Source organism: Macaca nemestrina, chromosome 10 (assembly GCF_043159975.1).
Source record: "Macaca nemestrina isolate mMacNem1 chromosome 10, mMacNem.hap1, whole genome shotgun sequence".
In the NCBI taxonomy this organism is placed as follows: Eukaryota; Metazoa; Chordata; class Mammalia; order Primates; family Cercopithecidae; genus Macaca; species Macaca nemestrina.
The window spans coordinates 60,800,226-60,821,526 of NC_092134.1; the positions used below are offsets into that span (position 1 = coordinate 60,800,226).

General features: G+C 32.7%; 1 protein-coding gene across 4 annotated transcripts in view; it reads right to left on the reverse strand.

Annotated features, from left to right (window-relative positions):
- Window positions 1–21,301, reverse strand: part of LOC105473361 (thyrotropin releasing hormone degrading enzyme) — a 428,124-nt gene that overhangs the window by 108,714 nt on the left and 298,109 nt on the right. For all 4 annotated transcript variants that reach the window (XM_011727150.3, XM_011727148.3, XM_011727149.3 and 1 more), the window contains exons 8-12: window positions 13,038–13,103; window positions 12,208–12,395; window positions 6,878–6,966; window positions 185–318; window positions 31–86 (exon numbers count right to left, since the gene is read on the reverse strand). In XM_011727150.3, coding sequence (XP_011725452.1) covers window positions 31–86; window positions 185–318; window positions 6,878–6,966; window positions 12,208–12,395; window positions 13,038–13,103 — 533 coding nt within the window. The remainder of the gene's footprint in view (window positions 1–30; window positions 87–184; window positions 319–6,877; window positions 6,967–12,207; window positions 12,396–13,037; window positions 13,104–21,301) is intronic.

Consider the following 21,301-nt stretch of genomic DNA (forward strand, 5'->3'; position numbering starts at 1 on the left):
TTTATTGGGGAGATCCACAGGAAAACATACCTGGCTAGGCTGAAGGCATCGTCGATCAAGCCCGCTCGGTTACTCACAGAAAGAACCTAAGGCCAATTAGAAAAAATAATATGATAAATTAGGATTAAAATGGCAGATATTCACATACCAAAAAAGGTATTTGATAAGCAAATCTGGAGTGTACCTCATGATTCCGGATTAATTGATCAATTAATAATCTCCAGTTCCTTAGGTCATAGTTGACTCTAAAATAGCCAGTTTGATTGATGTTCCCCAGCAGCCAGCTTCCTTTGTCCAAATAGGTTATTCTGTGGTGCTCTGAAAACAGCATTTTTGGGATATATTTTAAATTTTAAGAGTTAAAATGAAGTATGTTTTCTTAGTGCCAGATATAACAATACCAATAATTAAGTGAATGCCATTTTAAATACCTAATTGAAGCCTACTCTTTAATTAATCTAATTCTAGATGCTAGAAACACCTTTAATTGGTTACTCACTATCATCTCAATTAATTGTTTTCTTATAATTAGCATTTTTGTTCTTGACAAAACTCCATTACATATACATAATTTTCTTTCTCAAAGTAAGTGTAACCTAGAAATCTACCACTGTATTCAGGCAACTTCTAATTAGATTGTATGGGGATATGAGACTAGAATGAAAGAAGAGGTTTTAGATGCATATTCTACTATTTTTATTCAGTAAGAAAATATTAAAAAAATAGAGCTCATTTACTTGAAAGTCACTGGTGTTTGCCTTTTTTCTTGTGCTTTCTTGAGAGAACTAATAAATAACAGACTTAAACATCGTCAATAATGCTAATAAAATAACACTTGCTTGTTCAAGATTTTAATATTTCCACATAGAATTAGAAACAAAGATAATAAATTCTGCTTATTGGGATCACTTTGGAAAATGGCAACTTGATTATTCTCACCAACTAATTCATTAATAGAAGCCAGTAAAAAGTAGAAACAATATTATAACTTCTTATATATTTAACTCCTTCAAAAATGGTACAAAAAAGGGACACAGTTCACTTAACATATAGCCTTTATTGACTCCACGGAAACACAGTTGACTATTCTAATAATTATGTTGTTGATTTTCAAGTCTCATATTTCATAAAATTTATACAGTGGAGTTGACTTTAAATGTATACACATACACACAGACATACATAGTCTGACATCCAGGTGGAAAAAAATCAAAACCACATGGGTCTACTCTAATTTCTACAATGACTCAGAACTATAAAAGGCATCATAAAAACCATAAGCCTCTGGTCTGAGTAGGGATACATCTCTAGTTCTTACTCCAATGTCAAAGTTTTTACACATTCAGACTTCAAAATAGGAAATAAATTTTCCCTCTCATGTCCTTGAAGGAATACATTTACAGAGTACTCACTCTCAAGTAGAGACCACACAAGAAGAATTTATACCACAAAACTTATTGGGTGGACATTAATGACCACTAATTTCTCAGGTTTGGAATAAAGTGAACTAATAAACCCAATGCATGTTATAGATGACCAATTTTCTAAAATCTGCAGTAAAATAGAATGTACTTAAACCCCAAAGTATACTGAATATAAAAATTTAATGTTTATCATTTCCAGTATCACAACTTCCCACCACCTTTATAAATTGTGTCTATTAGAACAGATAAAGAAACAAGGCTCAGACAGGTTAATCGAATTATCCAAGAAAAGAAGTGGTTCATCTTATGTCTCCTGACTTCAGCGTCCAAATTTTTACTATGTTATATTCTATTGATACAAGATGGTATAACACTTTTACTGTAATATGATATACATTTTTCACAGTCTAATGTTGATTTGAAAGGGAGAAAATGGCACTGGAAAAAGAATCAGAGTACGATAGAAAAGCTAAATTCTTGTCTCAGCTTTCCTATACGTAAGTGTTTAAATTTATGCCATTGATTCTCTTTGGTCCTCAATTTCCTTACTTGTAACCTGAGGGACAAATAATGGCCCTTAAGTTTCCTTCCAAATCTATGATTCAATGGAAGAAGACATTTATGTATATTATTTTATATACTATACTTAATCCATGGAACTCAGAAAAATAAATCATCACATATTTTTTCTAAAATGCAAATAATTTCTCTAGTCTCCAAAACTATGATTGTATAGTTTTCAAAATTTAGTGTATTTATTCAAACAGTTGCTATAAAAATTTAGAATTTCATATCTATTTTAAAGATGTAAAAATGACTACATAAATAAATAAGAAAATACCATTCTTTAAAATTAAAATAACCTCATAAAGAGAGATCTTAATTAATAATGTCTGAATTCAGACAATGAAAATTGAAACTTAAATATTGAGAATATTGTTTCTTTTTTATTGTAAAAATATTAGTAACCTTGAAGGCAGAAATAATTAATCTCTAAGTGTCTTCAAGTATACTAAGATTTTTATAACAAGAAATATTTAAAGTATACTTGAATTCACTTGAGCTGAGAAAAGTTGATAAATTTTATCTAAGAAGTGTTTTTTTTTTTTCAAAAAGTTACAATGTTAAAGCATCAAGTTTAACATATAAACACATACTTTGGATTTTTACAAGTTTGAAATGGTCATGCATTACTGTAACAGTAACTATATTTTTAAAGTTATTTCCTGTTCACATTTTAGATAACTAGAATAACTTAGCCCCACTTGATTCACTCGAATCTAATTTTTAAACTTAATTTCAACAACTTATAGATAGGATATAGTCAAATTTAAGTTAATATGTATATTAAAATAAGAAAATAATTCCTGTACTTTCTACACCGTCTGACCAGAATAAGAAAGACAGGCTTCTATTGTTTTTAAGTATGTCATTATTAAATTTACTACTAAAACCTGAAGGTTATTACTGTTCACGAATATTTTTATGCCTTTGTTACAAATGAGATCGTTGCAGAAATGATTCCCTGAAATTTTTTGTAATAGATTTTTAAATATCTTTTCTGTTCTAGTTAATTATATCCCTAAAATGTTCTTCAAATTAACTTATGGCAAGCAATGAATTTTAAAGAGATCTTTTCCAATGGCCTAATGAGGTATGGTATTTGATGAGTACCATAATAAAATGTATGGAAGTTATATCTTGATGCTGGCAATAATAATTAAAAATTATATTTAGAATGTATCCAAAATGGCACAAGGCTTAGGCTATTGAGGTACAGAGTAGTTGGTATTTTATAAGATTTTATATTTTTTACTTTCTATTGGAATAAAAAGGGAAAAGAGATTAGGTATCTCTATCCAATATTTGCCAGTTGCAAAGAATTCGAATTTTAAAAACTTTTTAAAAAGGTCAACCAGAGTAACAATGTGAGACAAACTCAGGGAAAATAATACATATTGGTTTTATCACTTGACTCTTGTGAAAATCAAATGAGGATATTTTGTAAAACCTATAAAGAATCATGTGCATATAATCAAAGACATCATATGAAATAACTGACAGATCCACAAAGCAATCTACCATAGTAATAAATCGTGTGTGTGTGTGTTTGCAGAGTCAGGTGAAGGGTAGGAAGCAAAGGAAGCCAACTTTCTAAAGCCACCTCTTTACGTAATCAACTGATTTTTTGGACAAATTACTTCTCAAGTCTTAATTTCCTCATTTGTAAAATGGGGATAAAATAATAAACATTTGAAAGGTTGTGAGTTTCAAATAAACCAGTGCTTCAAGAAAGCACTACTGCATTATGCTACTTTTCATGATTGCTTTAATTTTCAGGATTAATTTCTCTTCTATTTTAATATTTTCTTTTCTAACATTTGGCATTACATTTATTCCTCTCCACGAACCGTTAATTGAATAGCCAGTCAACATGCAAGCTACTACATATACAAATGTCTGAATTTTTGGTATTTTCATAATAAGAATGAAAAAGACAAACACTTCAACCTGTTTTCTAAAACTGAAAAATTGTTTTAAAAATTATTTTTAGGATAAAATGATCTATGCTTTACCTTAGCATTAATTAAATGTTTATCCAAAGTATTTTCCAAAAATGAACTGACAAGAATATATGATGATCCAAATCTAATTCGTACTTTATATTATCCACCACTGATTGCATTAATATCATGTAGATCAAATCTATATCACTAATGACAATGAAAAACTACAAAAACATTGACCCGATTGTTATAATTAAATATGGAACTGTTTTACATATGTTTATAAGAATTGAGCAGAATTTTTTCTTCATGTTTTTGTGGGAAACAGTTTTCACTGTGATTTAGTTGACAGTATTTTGAAAAAGAGGAGATGGGACAACATACACAAGGAAACAAAAATTAACAATCTTTTCTCTTTTTTTCCTAATTTTTCTTTGTTGTTAGTTTTTTATTAGTCATCAGAATGAAGGACTTCATAAAAAAATTGAATACAATAAACTGGGACTGAAAAGGCAAACAGGAAAGTGCTCAGTCTTTTAGATGCCTCTTGTAAACTTTGCAGATTTTTGTATTTACAAAGTTTTCAGAAAACATTTCAGGAAACATTAACTTAGTATGGGCAATCTGCAAGTTTTAATATTCTAAATGTGACAATGTTATATCAAACAGAAGATAGTGTTATGAATGTGTCATTTTTCATTAAAATGTCCAAGTTGCACCTTACACAACTTTCGGGTGTGGGCCTGTGCCATTCATATCATAGCCTGTGCAAATAGTGCTTCCTAGAGTTATGTACTGTGCAAACTCTGCAGCTGTGTATAAGGACCATACATATCAAGATAGGTGATATTTTAGGCAAACATATGGTTTGAACCAATACATTGTTTTATTCTTGAATAATAATGAAAGACAGTAAAGGAAAACAATCCCTCAAACATAAACCGTGGCCATTGGTCAAGAAAAGCTGGTATAGCTGGTATACTATCCTACTTTTCCTACTTTTTTTTTTTTTTTTTTTTTTTTTTTTTGAGACAGAATCTCTCTCTGTTGCTTCAGGCTGGAGTGCAGTGGCGCAATCTCGGCTCACTGCCACCTCCGCCTCCTGGGTTGAAGTGATTCTCCTGCCTCAGTCTCCCGAGTAGCTGGAACTACAGGCACCCACCACCATGCCCAGCTAATTTTTGTATTTTTAGTAGAGACAGGGTTTCATTATGTTGGCCAGGCTGGTCCCAAACTCCTGATCTCAAGTGATCCACCCGCCTTGGCCTCCCAAAGTGCTGGGATTACAGCCGTGAGCCACTACGCCCAGCCTGGGATACTCTGTGAAAGATAAAAAGATATCATGAATAACAGCATGGAAATAACTAGGAAGTGAGAAGAAATGGACCCGGAAAGGTATCCACCAGAATTACTCATCCTGAATCCTTGCACGATCTAACAGTGAAGTTTTGGGAGAATCCCCATGTTTGATCAGTATCTTTACACTCATTTTCCCATTTCCATTTTACCTTCCAAAGATAAATATTTTACCTTATTTCTGAAGATAGTTCTATCACATCTCATAGGAATCCTATAAAGAGATGACTTCTTTCTAATTTGGTCATTATAACAACTCACTGCTCTCCCTCATCATTTCACAACAACTTATGTAGACAAACAACTACACGACAGGAAAAGACAAATATAAAGTCAAGTAATACAGGAAGTGTGAATTCAGAATCACGATATAAACACTAATTCCAGTAAGTGAAAGAATAGATTATAATGAACAATTTAAAAGGAAAAACACCAACAAATTTTAAAGTATCTCAATACATTGCTATATTACATATCAATGTTTCATATATAGTGTATATAAATGAAAGCATATGTTTTCATTGTATGTCTTTATGTGTTACAAATATAATAACATGAAAATGTATGTAAATATCTGCATGGAACTGTAAGTGTTCATACTGCTGATAACCAGATTCCATTTTACTGTAACAACTTTTTCTTGCACGTATACATATATGTATTCTGAGCACTTAAACCTCCCTTATAATAGCAAGCCTGAGGATAAGAAATTGTATTTGTTTATTAATTTATACTTCACCCTATTTCAAATAAAAAAATTGTGGCTTTTTAAAATAAGGCTTATGAAAGAGCAAAATAACATCAATTAACAGCATCTGAGAAAGGAGTAGGAAAAACAATATCTGGGCACACTTGACTATCTAAACCTAAATGAAATGTTACACAAAAGATGATAATTGACTTTTTCTCTAACTCAATGGAAAACATAAATAAAAGGGACCTGTTTCACATTCTAGAATGAAGGCTATAGATTGGATTCAAGAAATAGCTTTCTGACAGTAAATTGAAATAGGTCACTATCTTATTTGAAGATATTTAGAAAGAGAATAGAATCTCATCTCTCTCTGCTCCTTGAGGTTTGACCCCACCTAAGAGATGGCTTGCTAACCTGTCCAAGCCCCCCACCTTCTGGCCCTGTAATTATATAATTCCATGGAGAATATTGCCTCTCTCATCCTTTAAAGAGACAGTCTGGTAAAGAGAAGATAGGAAAGTGGAATTAAAAATGAGACCTGTGTTTTCAGTATTTGGCATACTCTTCTCTTTGAGGTTATAATTATATTTTAATTACATGTGGAGTTATAAAGTAATACAATTTTAAACACCTAAGATTAGTATTACAAACATTTATTTTTAAGTTTCGTCTTTACCCTTAAAGAAATAAATAAATTTAGTAATTACAAAAACAAACTGAAATTAAACTATTTAGTAACTATCCTATATCTAATTTTATAGGGTTGATAATCATTCCTTTATATTCTCTTTCTAATTTGTCTTTATTCACATTTTATAACAGCTGAAACCAGAGGTTAAGTTGCTAAACAATTATCTGAAACCAGATAGTTCCTCAGGGGAGAATATATAGTTTACCTGATTTGTTCGACACCCAAATAATTGCTTCTGAAGACACATGGCTTCTATTTCCTACCACAATAGTTAATGGAATCTGCCACAGGTAACTGCAAAATAAAAGAGAAGCTTTAAGAATAAAAATAGCTATAACAAAACAAAAACAAAAAACATTTCCCATGCGCCTTCTGTGTGATTTTTACTACTCTCATTAGGTGAACTAAAAAACATTCCAGTCATAAAAGTAAGGCATAAGTCAAAAAGATGAATTCACTCTTTCAATGCCATTAAGGAGACTTGGCCTCTACGAATTTTAATTGCAGTGCAAAGAGAACTGCCAACAAAAGCATTTATCTTGGGGGATAAAGGTTTTGCATTTTGAATTTGAAATAAAAAGTAACTAATATCTATATACCTGAGCCATATTGATTAAGGTCTAAACATAACTCCTTTCTACTTGTTTTTATGTTAGATTAAGACACATCTCAGTGGCTCCATGCATTTACATTTTAATATTCTCCTTATTTATTATCTAATGACTCTCTGGGACACTATTAACGTAGTTTACAGAAAAGTTAATATGACATATCTAAAGTGATTCAGCAGAAAAGAAAAAAATAAAAACTAGTCAGATTCCCATACAATCCAGATCAATAGAAAGAATATTGTGGGACGCACTTAATGCTCTGTTTTGTGAAATGAAATTTCTAACTTGATGTGTCAAAGCAGCCACCAACATGCAGGGACCAATCATGAAACTCATCTATTAAAGAGAAGCATTTTGCAGCATTTACCTTTTTATAGGATAAAAATTGAGGCCTATACTTATACATGAAGTAATATCAGTTTAATCTCAAATGAATAGCCAGAGATATGTTGGATGGTCTTACTCCAAGTCCAATGACTACATGACTGTATTTGTTTCCTGCCTTGAAATATAGCCAGATTATTTCAATCTATCATTTCACCATTATCAATAGAGTAGCCAACAATTCCAGTTTGGAAAAATATATTTTTCTATTTTAGAAATGTAAGAGATATTGTGTGACCTCAATAACTGTGAGAATAAATAAAGAATTAAAAAATGTTTGGGAAACATGCCTGGGGGTAATAAACATTATAATGAATATGTCTTTTGGGGAGTGAGAGAGAAGGACATCTTCCATAAATCTGTCGTGTGAAATTTGACTATTTTATTATTCCATGTTTTGCATTCACAATAAACAGAATTCAGTAATAGTAAAGAGTTCAAATGGAAGGTTGAAAGAAATTCATAATTTTATACCAACTCCTATCTCCAGTATGGAAAATCAAAATAATATGTTTACAGTTCTTGATTTTAAAACTGTGTCCTATACTTAATGAAAAAAAAAACATTTTGGAGGGCCTAACTATGTGGAGATACTATGCTATACTAATAATGACTGCTTACAATCGGTCTAGTAACACAACAATTTATAATAGCAAAATCTATATTGACTCTTTAGACAGTAGTTCATGAACAACAACTCATGTAAACTCTTTAACAAATACTTCCAAACTTTCAATATAGGTTTAAAAATATGCCCCAGATATTTAATGACAGATTTACTGTCAGGAGGAGACAAAGAACTGATCCATTTCATTAACAGCTGTTCTCTTAAAAATAATGGATCTCTTTTGGTTAATTGGAACACTTAGTTAAGAGACAATGATGCCCAACTCTGGGTCTGATTCTCAAATTAAATGATAAGCTCATTTTTGTGTACTTAGGTCTTGAAAAAGCCTGAAAATAGGAGGCATTTCTACTCTAAATCATAAATTACTATTGAATCTGATTGAATGGACTTGGAATAAAATGAAATAAAAGGCATCAAACCCATCTATAGGTAAGACAGAATAACTTCATAAACTTGACTTTAGTACCTATCCATATTGAGTTGGGTCAGCTAAATTGTGAAGCCAAATAAGTACTGGTTAAGGCAAAGGATATATAAAATTGAGGATATTTAAAAATTCTCAAGGATAATTGTGTCTTTTTTGTAGCATAATCATAAAATGTTTGTGAATCATTGTTTGCCCCTAATATAAATAAACAGAATTTCCATATATTTAAATTATTTATTCTAAGTAACTAGAGATTATGATAAAAGTTGGTTTGTTTCTATATTTGGGTTTTAGAAAAAAATCTCTAAAATACAGGAAAATGATTCATATAAATACCTGCATGTCAATACCACATATATACAGCAAATTTCCTAAATGTCAGACATTGTATCACATAGCTGTTCAGATACAAGTTAACTACAAGGTTAACTAAGTTAAACTATAAACCTTATAGTTATAACTATAAGGTTTGGGGATACAAACTTTGAGGCAGTTTTTAAAAATTAAAAAATATATATTTATATACTTCCTAAGAATCTTTTTGTTCCCTATTCTATGTGTGTTTGTGTGTATGCACACACATAACCAAAATCTACATATAGTAACAAAGACAAATTAAAAGTTCCAAGTTAAAAGCATATTTGAAATTTGTATTTACTTTTGAACTACTATACTGTGAATATATTTCACAACTTTCCAAACATCATATATGTGGACTCTTCATAAATTTCGTTTTAAAATCAAGGAAAGCCTCGTAATTATGTTGCTTTGTGATTTTAACTTAAAAGACTAGAAGATCTTAAACTTAGTTTAGTGAAAAGCCCTCTGTGTTGTAAAGAAATCCAAGATTGCAATGGATTATGTTTAAAACGATATTAGAAAAAATAACTTAGGAAATTAGATTGTGTTCTAGCTGTCTCAGTTTTAACTTGACTTGTCATCATGTTATTTTAAGCATAAAAAAAGACCTCCCAAGATATTTTTTTCTTTAACAGTTCCTGCGACTACCTCTCTTATCAGTCATTTTCATTGTTATAATAAAGCAACTTTTACTCTAATGATTATATTAAGGTAGCAAAGAATAGGTGCATATAAACCTGAATGAGACTTTTTTTATAAAATAGCATCAAAATTAATGAAGCGTTTGTCCAGACTTTGTGAAAAACTGGTCAGATGTCACTGTCATCAGGGCATTAAGAGAAGGAAAGTATGACTGTGGAGGTTAGTAAAATTCTCCGCAGCAAAGAACACTGAGAAGCTCCTCAGTGTATAGGGAGACATTACTTTACATTGCAATGCATTAACTTTATAATGGAAAAGGCTATGCAAATTCACAACTTCCCAAGTACCCAAATTCTAGAATGTATTTGACACTCTGTTACACATCAGCTAACTTTATGTGACTATTTAGTTATGTAAAGATCTTTCCTTTCTATGTTGTAATACAACTATTATATATAAAAATATAATTACTGGATTCACTTAAAATGTTCTAGGCATATTGCAATGATGTTCTAGTGTTTCTTAGAAAAATGAAAAGACAAATAATTGATTTTCCTGGGTCAGAAAATATACAGATTTCACAGGATTTCTGGAATAGATAGGCAGTTGGTTTTACTCCATCAACTCTTTGCATTGTGAAATAAAGATCTAGGAAGGCTACATACATAGGCCAGAGAGAATCAAATTGAAGCTTTGACCAGGATGTTACAGTGAATTAAATGATCAATAATGTAAAATTGCAATAATCCATTTTCAGCTACAAGGTCTATAATTCCAAAATAAATAGAAAATCATTTTTTAGACAGGATGGTCCTGCATTATCTTACTCTTAATATTTTATATGCTAAGTTCTCAGAGTTCAAAATCATACATATGATTTTATAATTCCAGAAGACAAACCGACAAAGCTGTCTAGATGTTACATATGATTATACAGCCTGGGAGAAATTCTTCCTTTAAAGAATTAGATTCCTGGCCGGTACATCTGATGTATGTTATAGGTTGACAGAATATTTTTGTTCAAAATTTGTTCTGTCATCTGCGTGTCCTTTATGTTTTTCTGCATCAGTGATGCTTGTGTCACATTGATCATTCTCAAAGGCCTGGCCCAAATCTCTCTAACTTTGCCACAGTCAAGTAGTTTTTATGTACTTCCCGGCAAGGCCAGAGTTGATGCCTACGCTTGTGCTTGTTTCGCCTCGGACCAGACATCAGAAGGTTAGAAACAGCACCTGGCAGATGTGGGAAATCCAGGCTGGGGGAAGAAGCAATGACAGAGTCAGTCCCTAACAGTGGTGACAGTGTGGCAGGGTACAAGCACATTCCATGAGTCTACACAGTTGGATTGCAAAGGGTAGCGTGTTGAAGGTAAATATAGACTGTATATGGAGAGATACAAGACACTGCTTTTCTAAATCGGATTCCAAATGTAGTCACCAGAAACATTCATGAATTTCTCAGTCACTTAGATTGAGTGACTGGCTGGTCTTGGAGCTAGCCTACAGGGGAACAATTTCCATTCTTCTTAGAGATGACAAAGCAAACTTAATGTCTGTTCCAGATCTCCTGGACATGGGTGGATGATAAAGTTAGACTCCTAATTTTCCAAGATAATGGGAGACAGCATGAGTAACCTAATCCAAACATCTCATTGTGTTTATCAATTTTAACTTCTCTCCCTCTTCCTGTACCGCCCATCCCCCACACACACCCCCAGCCTCACTGGAACCAAAGTCTTACTAGGGCTTCTTAAATGAAATGAAATGGACTGATTTAAGTTTTAATATCTTTCCTTGGCCCAGACTTTAATGAGACACAAAATAGAAAACATAAAGTAGAAAAGAAAGAAAAATGCTACATGCTGAGTTATCAGTAATTAAGAGTTTCAGCAGAAAGTTAAAGAAACAACAAATAAAGATTTTATGTATGCTGTTGATTGATTTTAAACACTAAAAATGAGAAAGAACATATGTTGATACTAAGTGACATTAATCGTTAGATCATTTCAAGGTACCGTTTTAAATTTCTTTGACTCAGACATTATTTCATTTGATTTTTGTTTTAGTTTTTCTGCATTATGAGTTTCTGTTCTCACTTGCTTTATAAATCTCACAGTGGGCTCAATTCCTTTTAATTCACAGCAACACATTTTAACTTTCTTGCATTTAATTCAAGAAACATTCATGGGGAAAAGTGAAAAATAACATTTTTTTTTTAAACACCATGATTATTTAAAATTCTGTCTTCCTAAACAAATAACTTTGGTGTTTTTTCAGCTTGAAGGTTCAGATATCCAGGAAACAGGAGTAAAAAGAGAATCAAAATAACTTGTGTAAATAAAGAAACAAAAACTATATTTCACTTAATATATGTTTTAATAACAAAAAGCATTTCAGAATTTTGTTATTAATGCTCTTTGAAATATTAAAACTGCAAATGTAAGAATAAAAACAATATTTTTCATGTAAAAAAGAATGTTGTACCTGCTATTTTGAAGTTTAAGTGCTTTAGTTTTAGCACTGATATCATAGATAAAATGTTGTTGGGTAATTATTATTCTATTTTCTGCTGTTGTGTTTCCCAAGATGGTGATAACAGGATAACCCATCTGGAGTGTCCACTGATCCATTACTTCTTGTATATTTACATATTTCCCATTTCTTTTTAAAGCCTTTACAAGGAAAAATGTATAAATTAGTTTTATAAACATGAATTATCAACATAATTAACATTAAGCCATTTTTATTTCTATCTTTACTATTTACCTAAATATGAAAACATTTAAAGTCAGTGAAGCCAATATAATGTTAGTGAAATTAATCTTCTTACCCTAAGTTAAGCTTCATACATGTATATAAAAATGAAAGTTGTATTAACATTAAAGTTTTTACATAACATAAAATAAAATATGTGTTATTATTAAAGCAAATCCCTGCAGCATCAGTAAGTATTCCCAGCATGTCTAGTGTCACATTTAAATATTTGACATATAGGAAAAATTATTTCAAACTTCAATATTTATGTTTTTAACATGAATATCTTACACCATATTAAAATTATATTTCAGAAATATTGTCATGTTTGAAAGTAGGCGAGGTATCTTTTACTACCATTTGTAGTTTAGTTTTAAACCCCTTTGTTTTACAATATATTATATAAAACAAAAAATCAATATGACAATATTGATGAAAACAAATGAAAAATGTAAAAAGTGAAAACAAACTGTCAGTGTCAATAAAGGCTATGAATGTCTTATAAATGCAATTCAAATATTCAAGTAGAGGTTTTGATATTTGAGCTTCCTATACTTTACCTCCGATAATGTATTCCAGAGATCATTTCTGGCTGCATTGCCATACTTATGAATGGTTAAATAATCCTATAAGAATATAAAATTGTAATTACAATTCAAAGGTTAAACAGTAACTAGTAAACACATTTATGTCTCAATTCAGTTAATAATTTTCATATGTTGGAATTATATTACTAAAAAAGACATAAAAGAAGATAAAGAATCTCATTTAAAAATATTCCAAAGAGATTTAAGTATAGAATATTTCCTAATTAAGTCATCAACCAATATTAATCTCTTAAAAATTATTTTCATAACTATAATCACTTCTTACAGATATCCAGGGTCAAAGATCTTTCTCTAATTGAGTGAGTCAACCTCAGTCAATTCTGAAAACACTACCTCTTCAATGAAAGGTTTAGAGAAACTTTCCCATCAGGATTTTGTGTTAAAGTGTTGAAAAAGAAATATTTTATGAAAAAAAGAAAGGGCTAATATATGCTGATGTTAAGAGGGATTGCTTTGCCGAAAGAATACTCTCTTCACAATCTGTCTCCAGTTCAGTGGTCTCTCTGCAAAGGAAAGACTGCCTATTACAATAATGATAAATACTTATTTCCATGGATTTGAAACACATATTAATATTTGATAAGAAAAAGTCATTCCTAAGTTTATTTAATATTTTGGGGCTTTGGACTTGCCATTTTTAATGTTTAGTTATTAGTGGTAAAACCTATACACTTTCTATCCGATTCACACTTTGTTCTCCTCTAAGAAGCACGGTTTGTCTCGTCAGGGTGCTATTTGGTTACGGCTGGTTTGCATTATTTTTTCTGCTTTCAAAACAGAAATATGAATATAAAAATAGTGTTATATTGTAAAAGTCCCTCGTTCTTCATTTGAAATTCCATTATCCCTGCAACATATAGATAGTAGACAAAATCCTAAATGACATCAAAGTACTGAAAAGAAAAATGCTGACTCCTTCAGTACTTTATATGGAGTGGGCTACTCTGGGGATAATTAAACTTGGGGGAAGCAAATTTTCTGAAATACAAATTGTAACACCTGTGACAGGTTCAGCTTTTGTTGGCAACTCACAGCACAGCAAATGGCAACTCCTACTTAATCAGATGCCTAGAGATGCAATGTCCAACACTAACTTAGCAACCACAAATTCATCATTGCCATCAGGTGTTATGAATAACTTTGTTAAAACATATAACCCTGAATAACCATTCTGAATCTTAATTTGGCTTTGAACATTCCATGTGAGGTTTTTCAACATAAACCCAGAGACCAGGATTTAAATAGATTATTTCAGATTTAACTTTCAAAATTATTCATTATGCTCTTTCCACTTAAATGAATAAATTTGGGAATGAGATTTACAAAATATAAAAGTGCGTTTTATTTTATTTTTTAATTTTGTATTTGAGACAAGATCTCACTCTGTCACCCAGGCTGGAGTGTAGTTGATCAGAGCTCACTGCAGCCTTTACCTCCCAGGCTCAAGTGATACTCCTTCCTCAGCCTCCTCAGTAGCTGGGACTGCAGGCGCACACACCACTACACCCAGCTATATATATATTTTAAATTTTTTGTAGCAACAGTATTCCATTATGTTGCCCATGCTGGCCTTGAGCTCTTGGGCTTGAGCTAGTCTCTCTCCATGGCCTCCCAAAGGGTTGAGATTACAGGCCTTAGCCACAGTGCCTAACTTGCATTTTATTTTAGTGATGTAATAATAAACGGTGCTAATATTAGAACTCTTTAGTCTTAGGTTCTGTTTATGGGTAGTGCTGCTAGGCTAATTCAGCAAAGGAGAAATAAAGGAATACTATAAAATCCAATATACAATTTTCTTCTCAAAGATCATAAAAGTCTAACTATTCATAATATGAGTTGACCTTGTCCTACTATCATCAGTTTGAACTATTTCTTCCCTTCTCAGTTTAGAAAAAGGTTCAAGTTTCCACTTCAAGCAGGCTGAAATGAAAATTATCCAGACATAAGAAGCAATTTCCAACTTGCCTGCCTCTGTATTCAGGAAAGATAACATATCTTCTTGAACTCTCAGTAACCCTGATATTCAGATGTCATTGGAATTTTACATGTGCCAACTTTTTTTTTAAAAAAGTTTCCCTTTTTTTTTTTAAAGAGAAAGCTTGCATAAACATACTCATAGCTTGAATTAAGAAAATTTTGCAGAATTATAAAGAAACTTAAAGGATAATAAGTATGTTTTAATAATCAGTCATCAATTTTTTTTTCATTAATTCCACAAAATGTATGGAGCACTTAGCGTGTTCAGGTAACTTTCTAGTACAGGGGAAACAATGGTGAAGAAAAGGTTACTGAGAACAACCACACATACTGAGATGTGATTTGTGTAGGGAGATTTCCATGACTGAAGCTATAGAAATCTTGGTATAATAAGCACTTGGCAAGATGAAATCATATTTGGTATCTCATTGAATAAAAATATTTTAAGTTCTTTTCAAACCTCTAAGTCAGTGAATATGAAAGTCCTCAGAGATATAAATCTGAAATGGAAATCTAAGTTTACGTTTATGTGTATAAAAGTCAATCTTCAGCAGATTTGACACTATGACATAAAACAGAAGAATGTTTTAATATTAACTTTAAAAGAATTGTGGTTTCTCTATACTAGGTATTTCAGAAATAATAGTTATTGTAAGGAATAAAATAAAGATAATCACCAGACTATTCTTAAGAGACATAACAAATAATAGAGACTGATTAAAAGTTAAAACTCTATTAAACAAGAATATATTACATCTGCCTATGGAGAGAGGCATCACAGCATAGTGGTTTAAAATGCAGTAACAAGAGCCTGCCTTGGTTCAAACCCAAGGTCCAACATTCACTAGCTATATGAGCTTTAGAAAGCTGTTTAACTCTTTGTGCCTATCTTCACATATGTAACAATGGGGATAATAAAATAACTACTATATATATTTTTCTGAGAATTGAATGATTCAATATACAGTGTTAAAAGAGTGAAGAGTGCCTAACACATCATAAATATTCGGTGGGCGTTCTCTGTGGTAATCTTTTTAATAATCTCAGGCTATAGGTTGGAAAACTGAGTAACTGAGAAGGAAATGCATCATTATCAATAATAATGAAAGAGCACAGCACATGAAAACAGTAATATTTGTCTCCTTTTTAACACTGTGCGAGTTGTCTTATATTTTATCTCATTCAATCCACACAACAACATTAGAGGTAGATATTATCATCATCAGCTAAGAAATCAGAACATTGGAACTCAGAGTCTTCAGCCTACATCCAAACCCCATGCCTCTGGCTACCCAAATCCAATATCCAAGATATCCAAGCCACATAGATAACTGAGTCCTATTAGCCACATAGATAACCAAGTCCTATTAAAAACTGAACTCATTATCCTCCCCTACATTGGATCCTTTTGGTGGCCCTTCTCCAGTGAAGACCTTTTCATCCACCCCTAGCAAAGAGTTATCTTGATGCCTTGACAGCCCTTTCCACCACATTCAATTAATAATACATGAACTAAATATACTCCAAGAGTCCCACTTTCCCTTACCTATATATCTACTGTTCAGAATCTTACATGGATGATGACAGCTGCCCTTGTTTCTGCTTTGTCCCTTTCACATCTAGTCTCTCCCAAAAAGCCAGAATATTTTTGATTAAATATACACATAAATCCCTGCTATGTTCAGAATATAGTCCAAACTCCTTAATATAGCCTAAAAATTGCCCTCATAGTCTTGTCCCTCTGTATTTCTCAAATCTCATTTGTTAACTTGTTGCTCCCTGCATGAATTTAGCCACTTTCAGCTTTCTGAAGATGTCTAATGGATATATTGTCTCATTTCTGGTTCTCTGCACATGCAATTCTCTACATACTCTTTTCTCCTTTGGCTACCTCAATTCAATTCAATTCAATTTCCAGGACTCAATTTTGATGCATTTCCTCCAGGAATCATTTCCCATCCACTTCAACCTCCTTCCTAATTCTAAGTTAAATATCTCTTTTATATTGTCACACAATGTTCTATATAATAGCATTTATCCCACTGTGTCATAGGTGCCTGTTTATTAGTTTGACTGTTCACACAGTCTGTAAACTCCGTGAGAGTAATGACTGCCAATCTTGTTTACAACTATTTAACCAACATCCTTGTGCCCAGTCTAGTACACAATAGGTGCTTTCTCTCTCTCTCTCTCTCCATACATATATATATATATATGTATATCAGGATCCCCAAAAATATCATATTTAAATATTAAGATGGGACATAATTCATTATTTCTGTATATATTTGTCAGGCATATAACTTGAATGGATATATGCGATTGCATATAATGTCATAAAAAATTGTGAACTGTTGCATACAAGACCATTTTTGTTTTATTTCATTTGCTAACAAGTGATGTGGTTCATAACATGTCATGTGTAAAATCCAACAGGACTAATAAAGACAAGGGGAAAAGTAAAGAGTGAATTAAGGAAGTAAAGCTCTATTATCTTTTAAGGTTTATGGAAATGAGATTTATTGAAATAATTATGGAATAATTGCTTTCCTATTAATGAGTCTTTTAGCATGCTAGGATAGAGGATTAACCACATAAATGGTTTACACCTTGAGACATAAAGGGATGATTCCATAAAAACCATATGGATTCGTTTACATGTGTTTAGCTGCAAGTAATAAACATCCACCATAGAATGACTTTTAAAATAGCAGTATTTAGTCTGGGCGCAGTGGCTCATGCCTGTAATCCCAGCACTTTGGGAGGCCGAGGTGGGCGGATCACGAGGTCAGGAGATTGAGACCATCCTGGCTAACACGGTGAAACCCCGTCTCTACTAAAAATACAAAAAAAATTAGCTGGGTGTGGTGGTGGGTGCCTGTAGTACCAGCTACTCAGGAGGCTGAGGCAGGAGAATGGCGTGAACCCAGGAGGCGGAGCTTGCAGTGAGTAGAGATCGCACCACTGCACTCCAGCCTGGTGACAGAGTGAGACTCCTTCTCAAAAAAAACAAAAACAAACAAACAAAAAAGCTGTATTGATTCTTTCCTATCATAAGTAGGTAGGACAGAGCTGTAGCCACTTTCTTCTGGAATTATTTTGGTCCCGCCCCATCTGTGACTTAGCTCCATTTTCAGGTTCGTGGCTAGATGGCAGCAGCAATCATCATATTCATACATGACATTGTACAAAGGAAAGATACAGAATTTCTTCCTGAGAACCTCCTTTAAAGAATCAGGAAGACTTCCCCTCAAATTCTGCAGCAAATTTCCCACATTTGTCATTTGTCAAAATTGCATCATGTGCTCTAGCAAGAATCTGTTACTGCATCTTAAGGGAGCATTGTTTGAACTTTACCCAAGGAAAGACACAGTCCTCTCAAGTATATGGTTGTTTAGAAGAGGGTGAGAATTTGAAAAAAAAAAAATCAGAATTCAGCAAATAAAAAAGGGAGACAACTAGGTATAGGAAGACCACCACCAGTAGTGCTTCCTCCAGTAAGACAGGGTACAGCAGCCTGGGACTCATTGACACTGGGAAGTAGGATGTCCTATACTTGTAAGACTAGTCTGGAAATGCCAGGTAAATTCAAGCATTGATTTTTCTGACTATGTGACAAGAAGGCTGAAGCAAGAGTTTGAAATATTGTTGCTTTCTATCAAGAATAATTGTACCTCAAAAAATTTGTAGTGGGCATTTGTCATTTTTTGGCTTTCCAGCATTTAAACACCAGTTTTATAGGGGGGCAATCACTCACTATGGAATCTGGGAGGAAGGCAAAATCTCTGCCTTCCTCTATTGAAATGGCAGGGACAAAATACTAAATATTCCCTCTCCACTTTCCCTGGCAGCTAAAGCCTGGGCATGTGCTCTGGCCTCAGACAAGGGGATGCTTTGTCCTAGCACTATGAATCCTAAAAGAGTAGTACCTGTCATGGTGACACTAAGGGTCCTGTGGTAGCCACTGTAATGGGGAAAGCTGAACCTGACACTCCTGTGACATAACCTTGGCTACATCTCTTGATCTTTTATCTCTTTTAGTTCTTATTCTATTTTGTAAGCCTGGTTCTTCAGCCTTCCCAATGATTCAATGGGCTACCTATATCCTTCAAATAATTTCTGTTCTGCCTAATTTAACCAGAATTTGTTTCTGTTGCTTGCATAATACAACTCTAATGGGTTAAACAAAATGAAGGAAGACACTTCTACACTATCTTAGCGGTCCCTAGTAAGAAAATAAACTATTGCCTACAACTTATACAAAATAAAAGCTAAAGAACATTAAAATCTATTTAGTAAATCAGTTAGGCTTTTGTTGTTGTTATGAACAGTAGGTATGGCATGAAAGACATGTATACTTAATTTTTTATGTTTTAAAAGCAGACAAGAATGTTGGAGAGAAAGATTAAAACTGAAATAAAGTGGAGAAGGTTCTATAGATGGGGGGGCAGACAGAGTGACAACAACAAAAACATTTTAAAAAGCAACACTTTTGTCTTAAACAAAGCTTCAAAAGCAGTGACTTCTGCACTGAGAACTGTAAGTTCTGAACTTATATATTTGTAAGTATGTGCATTATTAGAGTAAGATGATCTTAAAGGGATCCATGAACAACAGCAAAAGTAGATTGAAAGTATCAGATCACAGCAAAGTCACACAAGAGTTGGATGAAACCCATTTGAAGCCTGGCCCATGCACTTCAGAGGATGTTTTTACATTCCCTAACCTTGACAAACAGGAGCAAGGAGACTACAACAGTGACAGGTGACCAACTCAAACAAAGAAAGCTAGACTATAGACCAAGGTATCTATTTGGATTCATACCTAGAAATTGATGGAAATTTTAAGATTAAATAAAAATGAGTAACAAAGCACTAAGAAAGCCTTATGCAAAGATTAAAAAATAATATTTATATTTTAATTATATAAGAGTCAAAGATGAAAAGGTATAAATAATTATTGAAACTTTTCTTTATTATTAAATTATATTAGGTTTCCAAGACATAAGTCCAGTATAATAAGAACCATTACTAAACTTTTTGAGGTACAGCCGTTCAAGCCACCCGACATGAAAAGAAAAAAAGAGATGACAGATCTAGGAAAGAAAGCAATCGGAGAGATAGAAGAAGAATAATTGAAAGTCAGTTTTCATGCTTTGCATGCCATTCTGATTCTGAATTTTTAAATGTGTTTACCCTAAATTTACCTTTAGAAGTGGCTTGCTTAGATATGAGAGTATTTAGGACACAAAAGTCATTTTACATGTTTTGCAAATCCATTACTCTACCCAATTAATGTAAATTTTGTAAGAATAAGTGTATTCTTATAAGTGGCTGCTAAATATAGTAGAACATCAGAACATTTTAAATCAAAACAACGGGCCAGCTCATGAAAAGGTTTCTTGTTTGTTTGCTTTAAATTACAGACAATGGCATCTTCTCACACCACTTTTGTTTTCAAATATCTCCTATGTTGTAATTACAGATCATACCGTCAATTCCTCAACCTGCAGGCACATGACCAGAGTTACAATATTTCCGCTGTAGGATTTCTATGCCATTCCAGAACAAAGTGACAAGGTCCTACACCTGTCAGTAAAATAATGTGTCACAGTCTATAGAGGAGTTCTGGGGTACTAAAATATTTCTACATCTCACTTTTGCTGCTGGCATGAAATATTACTGAGACATAAAGTGAATCTATTGGTAAAAATGAAGTTTGTGAATTGCTTTTTCTGAATATCCTGATAAAGGGCTTTGATCATCACTCACTCCCAAAATAGATAAATTACATCCTGGTTGGTAAAAATGGACTGCTTCTTGTAAATCAAGTTGCCCACTGATTGTAGACATATACACAGAGTTCCCCTCTCCCACCTCTGTGCTCTCTCAGCCCTGGTGCTGGTGGCAATTTGGGAAGAAATGTAATTTAGTTGAGAAAGAAGGTATATATAAACTAGGTATAGGTATTAATCCAGGCTGATCCCTACCAGTCATGTGATCTGTTAAAGTATCTATTTTCTCTAAACCTTAATTTCTTCAACTGAAAAATGTGCATAATGTAGTGCTTACCTGATAAGGGTATGCACAGAAAATGATATAAAACAAATAAACGACTTAGAAAAATACCAACCACATAAAGGATCCAAAAAACTTCAGTTATTTTACTAGCAAGATAAATGGGGAAAAAGGGCTAGTGTCAAAAGTCTTCTTCAATCTTCCCTCCAAGAGAAGCCAAAA